At 36.7% G+C, this 9998-nt stretch overlaps 1 protein-coding gene across 1 annotated transcript; it reads right to left on the minus strand.

Moving 5' to 3' along the window:
* Positions 1–890: 890 nt before the first annotated feature.
* Positions 891–7961, minus strand: LOC107479256 (uncharacterized). The gene is made up of 10 exons (XM_016099405.3): positions 7534–7961; positions 5710–5832; positions 5498–5594; positions 4640–4827; positions 4398–4500; positions 3804–3985; positions 3652–3729; positions 2088–2190; positions 1915–2008; positions 891–1824 (listed from the first exon to the last, which is right to left on the minus strand). Exons 1-10 carry the CDS (start codon positions 7854–7856, stop codon positions 1451–1453), a joined length of 1665 nt encoding a protein of 554 aa, XP_015954891.1. The 5' UTR covers positions 7857–7961; the 3' UTR covers positions 891–1450.
* Between the last annotated feature and the right edge of the window lie 2037 nt (positions 7962–9998).

Consider the following 9998-nt stretch of genomic DNA (forward strand, 5'->3'; position numbering starts at 1 on the left):
TTCAATTAATTAATTCCAATTTTATCCTTTGTGCAAATTAAATTAGAGCTTTATTCTTGTTTCAATTCCTGTCTCCCATTTTGCACCAAACAGAATACTGAGATTTGTTTCAATCCCTGTCTCTTAGTCTCAGTCTCTCAGTCTCAGTGTTTCTGTCTCTGTTTCTCCACCAAACGCTACCTAAGAGATGTCAACAAGGACGGGTGCCACGAAGTCTCAAGCATAGGTAAATAGTCAAATTAGTTTATGAAAGATTATTCATTTTCTAAATTAGTTTCATAAAAAATTTTTTAATCAAATTCGTCCCTTAAATATTTTAAATTAGTCATATTAGTCCTTTCGTCACTTATTTTTGTTGATGGTGTTAAAATTTGCTAATGTATCAGATTAAGTGACACCTCAACATACATTTAAGAGTCTTAATTGACTATTAACATAATTAGTTTATGAAATTAGATCAAATCAAAACCTAATTAAACAGAAAACTTGAGGCATTAGAATCTCTTAATTTGAAATTAATTTGATCTAATTTCATAAACTAATTATGTTAATAGTCAATTAAGACTTTTAAGTATATATTAGAGTGTCACTTAACATATTAAATTAACAAATTTTGACACTATTAACAAATAAAATGACAAAACGACAAACATAACTAATTTAAAATCTGTAAAAAATAAATTTGGCTAAAAAAATCTTTCAAAAATTAGTTTAAAAAATAAATAATCTTTTAGTAACTAATTTAACCATTTACTCCTCAAACATATTATCGGCAACTCGTTATACCTGATTAACTAGTCATCGCCTAAATGTTCAGCAGAATAAACATATTATTGGTAATTGGTGAAATAGCGAACAAGTTTTAAGACATATCTCTATGGAATGGTAAATACAAAAGAAAATTAAGAAAATAATGATATATGGAATTTCCAAATTAGTACTATAGGAAGTATTCGGTGAATGAGCAGATATGTATTCATCCTACTTTGCACACATGCACACAATAACGCCCATGACAAATATTCAATACTAAACTACATCATCCTGCTATTTACATAAACTATTATTTTGAGTAAACACTCAAATTAATCCCTCCAACAAATTTCAAATTGAATATTTTAGTCCCCAACAAGTTTTATTCATTAGAAGTCCTCAAGAATTACTTTCGATAGACAAATTGATCACTTGGTCGCTTTCAATTGATTTTTTAATATATGTTCTTGATAAATAAGTTACTGAAAATTTTCTTATAAGACAATTAGATCTTTAAAAAATTATTATAAGACAAATTAGTCCATTCAGAACGGCGGAAATACTAATTTGTCTGATGGGAGTAATTGTCGAGGACTTCTTTCTAAAGAAAAAGATAAATTGTTAAGGAGCAGAATCTCTGATTTGAAATTCCTTGTGGATGAATTTGAGTATTTATTATCTTTCATTTTCACTTATTTTACCGGGAAAGAGCCATTTTTCCAGAGCTGCCTGCAGCCTCTATCAGAGCCAAGTACTCGGTTATGGCTTCCCCTTCTATGTTCACTTCAATGTCATAGTCAGCCAGTGCATCAGTCTTCACTATAACTTCAGATAGCTCGTCTTCCATCTCCACATCTCGCTCTTCTGCTTTGCTGAGATCCGACGGATCTTCCACATCATTAATTTGCTCTAGCATTTCAGAAACGTTATGTGGTAAAGGCGCAGATGAACTTGCACTGCCATCAGGAGCAGCAGTTTGAATTGCTTCAGCCGTATGGTCAGCCTCAGGCAGTGCCGTCAGTCTTTGGATTACTTCTTCTAAAGTGCCACCGACCTCGAAGGCAGCAACCACTGCAAACACGAAACAGTATCAGAATCCAGCATAACCAGGTTTAACCTGAGCATATCGTTGTTTGTTATATCTAAACTTAACTTCTGTACCTCTTGATCTTTCAAAACCCATGTGTACAACTTTTTCAATTTGAGTTTCCGTTGCTTGTTTCTGTCTCTTCCTTTTCCTCGACTCAATATGAACCTTCATGTTGGGGAGAGTCAGCAGAAATATTGGCTTCAGGTTATGCAGAAAATGGTCAAAAAATAATACTAATAATAACCTGCAAAGCGGAATTAGTTTCTGGATTTGTCAAATCATCCAATGCCTTCTGAGTGTCATTTTCATTTCTTCGAAGGGCTTCAGCAGCGAGCTCCTTGTCAAACCTGTCAGATTTAGAAGCAACAACTTAAATTTAACTAGTACATTATAAGAGTTTTCTTAACCAAGCATTTTTATAGTAGTAGTCTAAGATTATTTAGATAGTTGATAACAACAGATGCCGCCCCATGAATAAATTGTGTGTAACTATTGTGGGCTAGGATCTCATAACTCAGATCCTCAAGCCAACATGACATTAATAGCTTATCAATGGCAACCTCTTCCATAAGCTTTATATACCGCAAATAGAATCTATATTGGAAGACAGACATCGTCTCCAATCACGGAACACTTGGATAAAATCTTTATATTTCTCCATGAAGATCAGAAATGAACTCTTATTAAAGTAAACAGAAACAACACAACAGCCAACAGAACTAAAGGAATTTCCTTGAATTAATACTCTGAAAAACATGATTAAAAGCTCACCAATTCAGGGAAAAAAAGAGAAAAATGACAGAGATATAGCTTGAATTAGGTAACAAGCTAGAGCACAGTGCATGCTCTCTGCTGCCCAGATCCCAATCCTTTCCTATAACTGAAATAACTGAATTATGACTAAGTGTCCTTGTTAAGTATCTAAAGAAAGTGGGAAACCACAACTTAAAAGCTAGCTAATAAAGGGGAGGAACTACTCTCCTTATAGACAACATCCAGCATCCCATACTACCTGATGTGGGACTTTGAGCACCCCATACTACCCAAGTCCCTGACAATACACTGCCCCTGAAAGCCAACGTCCGGTTATCAGTATCGACACTGACTCAACGGTAGCCACTTTGCTACCGGTTATCTGTATTCATGGCACCAACAACCATGCTATGATGTCATTGTTAAGTATCTAAGGAAAGTGGGAAACCACAGCTTAAAAGCTAGCTGATAAGGGGGAAGAACCACTTTCCTTATATAAAACATCAAGCATCCCATACTACCCGATGTGGGACTTTGAGCACCCCATAATATCCAAGCCCTTAACAGTCCTCCTATAAGGGTAAGCCAGATCTGTCCCACTAAGATTCAATTCATGTTATTCACTGCTGCAGTCCCCCTTTCTTTTATTTCATTTTTCTCTATACATTTTCCTCCTATAATCATTGCTAAATCATTGGGATATGCTCCCTATACAACCACAATGACTTTAAATTAAGCAACTAGAGGAGGCACCTAATCCTTTTACGTTGTATTTTATGCAATCCCCTAACCATTGGTAAGCACATCACTCCCCACTTATCACTGGTACAGAGTGAATCTAGTTGATTTTACGCCCTGTCGATATTCAGTCATATCCAAACCTTAAAATACTTGTTCAGAACAAAATTATCAAAGGGTACATAGCATCTGCGGATACATTCTTGCATTACCTGCCAACTTTTTTAGCGTAAATTACAGAGATGTAACTTACCAGTCACAGTTTACCAAATAACACTGCCAACAATAGAAAACCAAAATCAATAAATAAAGCTCACCCAATAGAGGCCAATTCCTTCAATCTCTCTAGATCAACAGCTTTCTTCAACGGTGTCATCCCATACCGCTTTTGCTCCCTGGCAGAGAAAAATATTAACAAACATATAAATACCACTAATATAGCAATCAATAAACATTAAGTGACACCTACCTAATTTCAGTTCTTCTCCGGATATCTTCCTCCTGTTTCTGCAATTTCTTCGTTGTCTCCTCAGCAAGGAAATCAATGGCACTTCCCACATCTTGATTGTTCATTCGCAATGCTCTCTTTGCATCACGTTCTTTATAGCCCATGCTCATAAGAAATGATAAGGCTTCATCTGGGACTTGCAGCTGGAATAAAACAGAACATTGTTTACAAGGGGAGAATAAAGGAAAAAAACTAGCAATCTATTTAGCTAGACTATTTGTTCATTTTCCGCTAATTTAAAAGGGAAAAAAGAGTGGCAAGAAGGTATGGACAAGAAAATAGAAAGGGCTATATTTAATCATTTTCAAAAGTATAAAAGAGAATTATGATCAATATTATCTGGTACCCAGAAAGTTTAAATTTAGAAGCAGAATTCTTTATCCTACAGAAGCTTGAGCTCAGCTGATCTTTATTATTTCATGCCACATGCATTAGCAACCAACCAGCATGGTGATCAATCAAGAATACGAAAGAAAATAAGTAAATATGAGTAAAAATGTTGAATTTTTTTCCATATCATAATTTATGTCAAAATGCTATAGCAGTTGGACAAACCTGGTTAAATTTTGCTTTTGCAGAATCTAATGCTTTTCTTGATTTGTCCAACTGGCCACTATGATATGTGACCACCCCTTCAAGCAGGTCCAGTCTCAAATGTCTACGTAGAGTTAAATAAGTAAATCTCCTTACAAGTTTACAAAATTAGGCACCAAAATAATCTACTTGAAGTTGAGGATTAGAAATTATTTGGGAAATTCTACTAAATATTAGTTGAACAATATACACAGACAACTCACAATGCTAATTCTGGATAGCGCCCTCCTTGTAATAGTCTGAGGCGGAAAGAATCCTTCCCATGAGCACGTTCAATTCCCACCCTAGCCATTTCAAGACGCTTTCCTGCATCTGAGAGCCATCTGATGTCTCGTATCATAAAGTAGCACCACACCATGTCTATTTGCAGAATTGGAACATTGTCAATAAGCTGAGTGGACAAAAACAGAAATAATTTCAAATTAGGTATTAAAGCACATAGGGGAAAATATATTAAAAGAAAAGAACAGAGCACGCACTCCATATGAAATGGAAGTTAGATGGGGAATGTTTTAGGTGAGTTAAAATTGCTTTGCTCCAAATCAAAAGCAGCTCTACCTATTCGATGTTATCCTACTTGATTGAAAGCCTCATTGTAAAATAAATGTTTTCAACAAACTCTTTAAGTGGGAAAAGGCTACTCCAATGTCAATTAGTTTGGGAAAAACCAAAAACAAAAAGGAATCACAACTAAACAACGAAGTAAAATGACTATTAAAAAAAAGGCAGCCTGGTGCACAAGCGTCCCGCATTAACACAGGGTCGGGAGAAGGGTCGCACCCAAAGGGTGTCATGAAGTAAAATGACTATAACAATATAAAATCAAAATATAGCATCACTTGGCTCAAATTAATAACTGATAACTGAATACATTCATATTCCCAAATGTGGAAATATAAATTTGATCACTCACCTCAAGGGTACAGAAAATGAAACAATCAAACAATGGTGATCAAGCACACTACTAGCATTATTCAGCTTCAGAACTGTGTCTATTTAAAACCATATTTGCAACAATATACAGCTCTTGCTGAAATAGAGGAATATCATCAGGAACTGACCTCTCCCATGCTAAGCACTTTTAGTGCATCTTTGTAATTTCCCTGTTTAATAAGACGTTTTCCCTTTGCATGAAGCATCAATCCCATCATTACTGCCCTGCCAAATGACAGTTTGAGACTCACTTCAACAGTGGAAACAAAATATAGGCATTAAAACCCTAATATTCAAACAATTCCATCCATAAAGAATGACAATATAAAAGGGTAAATACCTTTGATCAGTCTCAGAACCTAGACGTACTTTCTTGCCACTTTGATCCTCAACTTCTATGTTGAAATCTTCAACAGGTAGTGAACCATCTGCATGTCTTTCCGCTAATGCAGTTGCAGCTGCCCTGTTTGCATCAAAGACAAAAGAGCTTCAGATAGAATACTGATGCAAACAAGTAACCAATATGATAAACAAATTAAGTCTTTGGATTTTCTCAACAAAATGCCTAGACTGGGAAAGGGGTGCTGGAGAACATAAGCTTCCCATTGTTCGTGAATCATTAGGCCTCATGGATCAAATTGAAAACATCCCAGCAATACATTGCATAAGATTAAAATTATAAAAGAAAGAAGGTTGCAACGGTTGATCTATTGTGAAGCAGAAATGTCTTCTCTAATATATCATCAATGATTTCTTTTCTTTTTAAATAAATTATTTTAACCCTTTCTTTGAGCTCAGCTAGGATGAAGGTCAAAGTCCAGTCTTAGAACATATCCAGCAATTAGAAGCTTATCTTTATCCTGAAATAGAGCAATTGGATCGACCCAACCGCAATACTATTCTTAATTTCTTATACAGACAACGTAAGTTACCTTCCTCCTAATACTTAGAACTTTGTTCCGTGATTATTCCCAAAACCAAGCACCATGAAACATCCCTGAATACAAATTATTTGAAAATTTAACCCTCATTAATCAAATACAAAGACAGCAACTGTCAAAGATTCTCATGGTACAAAAACTCAAGTAACAAGAGTTCAAGTTTTTCCTTCTTTTTAACTTTTTCTTTTTTTCTTGTTTTTAATTAAAACAGATATAAGACATAATTAGACTGTCTTATACATTTCTCTGCACTAGGTGCAAAAGAATGACTGAGGTAATAACATTAGAAATGAAGCGTTGTTCATAAAGTTTATCAAGGCCTCTCAATCCAAATTTCTTAATTTGCAACCATTTAATAATCTTGCATTATAGATATAATTTTTGAACAAAACCTCTCTTCCGCAGACTATGTGGTTAAAGTTACACGATATAATATCTAATTGGAATTACATATTTACATATAACATATTATGAGGCGGAAAGACCAAGAGTTTCCTAAGTGAGATTTCCTGGAAAGTGAAGAGGGATTTTGTAAACAGGGAGGTTCCAAACAACGGGGTTCTCTTGGGCTAGAGCAATTGTGCCCCCCCACTCTCCACTGATGTTTACTCCAGATATGACTTCTGTAGTTCTCTACCGGCGATAGGTGCGCAAAATTTCTCTGGGTTTGTTGAAGGATTCATGAATCCTGGCGAACCCTTTACTAAGAGTGACAAAACTGAAGGCTGTTCCACGGGGTATGACCTAAACATTTAAATTATTAGTCTTCCTCTAACCTTAATTTAAACAACATTTTCAGCACAACCTTCGCCTAACCCTGTCAATTTTGGCTTTGTCCCCTTCATGTGCCTCCTTTGTCAGAAGCCATGTACACATCACCGAAGAAACCTCCGACCTAAAGCCACCCAATCCGCTGGGCTCAAGTAGTACCAATAAGTCAATAACAATGGGTGTCAAACGCTTTTACACCCACAAGATAGAGATTTCCCCTTCAGGTTGAAACCTAATCTGGTCTTCACTAGTCATCAACCTAGTTGAAAATCCCTCATAATCGCGAATTATAAAAATTCTCGTAGACTATCTAATTAGAAAAATTCTTAGCTTATACAGAAGGGTGCGCAGTTCCTAGGAGTCTAACGACTTCAATCAAGAAAATCAAAAATTTTGCACAGCTTCTAAACCTAACAAACAATGAAAATCAAGAAGACACGATTGCGAGGTACCTGAGCCGGGAAAGCCTGCGAGAGCGTTCTTCTTCGGCCATGATCTCCTGCCTGAGCAAATTGCCTTCCTGAGGTGAGACACGAGAGGCGAGGATCTTGGAATTGTTCTTAACGCCCACCTGAGCCAAGTTTCCATTTCCTCCGTGTCCGCCGGTGGCGTCATCGTCCTTTAGGATTTTGCCGGCGCATATGAGACTGATGGAGTCAGGGGAGCAGTTGGAGCGCCTGGCCACCTCTTCCCGCAGCTTTGGTACGGTCCAACTGTCCAAGTCCACGTCTTCCAGAACCCCCGCCCACGTCCCTCCGATCTTCAGTTTTGCCATTGCAGCTCTGCAATTAATTGTGTGAACTGTAACTCTGGCCAAGAGGTTGACTTTCGAGCAATCAGGTGTACTAGTTTTTTCCTGCTATTCCCGTTGCTCGTTACATTAGCATCGGATTTTTTAAAAAATAAATATCAGGATTTTTATTTTTAATATTGGGCTCAAATTGATGTAATTCACCAAAATGTCCAAAAACTGTGTTTGACGTCGTTACCGGAAATTTTGATGGCCACCGAAAAGAGTAATGTTAGGGGCCAGCAATTTTTATGATTGTTAGCCATCAACTAGCCATCAATGATGATTTGATGGTGTGAGATTGGTGTGAGATTTCATCCAATGGCTTACCTTTCTCTGCTGGTTACATACTGGCCAAAATTCAATAAAACTGCTGGCCCCCTAGACTTTTTCCACCAAAAAATGTGACCGCCGTTTTCTCATTTATGTTATTATGGTCTTCAACAAAATGTCAATGCCGACGTTTTGTCGACGTTTTGTACAAAACGTCACTGACGTTCTCTTTTTTATCAATTAAACAAAAATAAAAAATATACAAAATGTTGTTGCTGTTTTATATATAAAAATTTTATATAATTCTTTTAACACATAACGTCAATGTCATTTTGTTATTATTTAATTAAAAATTGTTATTAAGTGACAAAACGTCATCTACATTTTGTTCTTTTTAAAAAAAATGGATCAGACTCATAGCATAGCAGTGTAATACACAATATTATAAAGATATTAATGCATATCACACGTTTATTTAGAATATAGAAAAAAATGAGCCTAGCGTTCTGTCACGGCCTTGGACACACTCCAATGCTACCGTGCCGGCACTCGGACTTACTCTAATTCTTGAGCTAAGACCAAGTCAGCCTAACCCTCAATACTTAGCAAGAACGCTAAGAACACAAGAGAACACAAGAAAAAGGAAGTTTGGTGGAAAGAACACTTTAGTACTCAAGTGTGGTTACAAATGATTCACACACCATCACACTAACTCTTACCTCCTATTTATAGCTATCCACCTCCTCAATGGATGGTTAGTATTAAATCTAATCAATGGTCTAGATTAATCATCTAGAACCTTCTTTATAAATATCTATCCTACCACTACTTTCTAAATACTTCTAGATTGTTCCATACAACTCTTCATACTTTTATATCAATCCACACTCTTCTAGAATATTCTATGATCTTCTAGAGTCTTCTAGAATCTTCTAGGGTATTCCAGGAACTTCTAGAACATTCTAGAACGTTCCAGAACCATCTAGAGTATTCTCAAACACTCTAGAAAACTATACAAACACTGTTAAATCTAACCTTCTAAAAATTTACCGTGACATTCTCCCCCACCTAATGCGCAGACATCCTCGTCGCGTTCTTTTCATGATAGCGCTCTAGGTGTTCTTGGAATTGTCACAGATCTTCACGAGCTTCCCAACTAGCTTCAGTTATCGGAAGTCCTTTCCACTTGATCAAGTATTGGATACTTGGTGGTACTCCTCTTCGTCGCACGACGCGATTATCTAAGATCTCTTCGATTTCTTTATCAAAGGATCTAATCATCACAGGTGGAGCACAACTCGAATCACCTCTACTTGGTTCATCTTGGTCTTCGTGATATGGTTTAAGCATACTCACATGGAAGACCGGGTGGATCTTCATAGAGGGAGGGAGTTGTACTTTGTAAGCAACTTCCCCAACACGTCCATTGATCTCAAATGGCCCTTCGTATTTACGGATTAAGCCTTTATGAACCTTGCGAAAGGCTTTGAATTGTTGTGGAAGAAGTTTGATCATTACCTTATCTCCCACTTGATAGCTTGCATGCCTCATCTTCTTATCTGCCCATTTCTTCATCCTCTTGGCAGCTTTGTCGAGGTAAGAACGAGTGACATCTGCTTGTTCTTCCCAAGACTTAATCATATGATAAGCTCCAGGGCTCTTTCTCTGAGTAAGGGGAAGGAAGAGAGTGAGGTGTAAGTAGTTGTTGTCCAGTCACAATCTCGAACGGACTCTTCCCTGTAGACTCACTCCTTTGCAAATTATATGAGAACTGAGCAATGTCGAGGAGTTTTGTCCAATCTTTCTGATTAGCGCTTACAAAATGCCTCAAGTAACACTCGAGTAAGGCATTCA

The sequence above is a fragment of the Arachis duranensis genome, chromosome 3 (genome assembly GCF_000817695.3).
Source record: "Arachis duranensis cultivar V14167 chromosome 3, aradu.V14167.gnm2.J7QH, whole genome shotgun sequence".
Lineage (NCBI taxonomy): Eukaryota > Viridiplantae > Streptophyta > Magnoliopsida > Fabales > Fabaceae > Arachis > Arachis duranensis.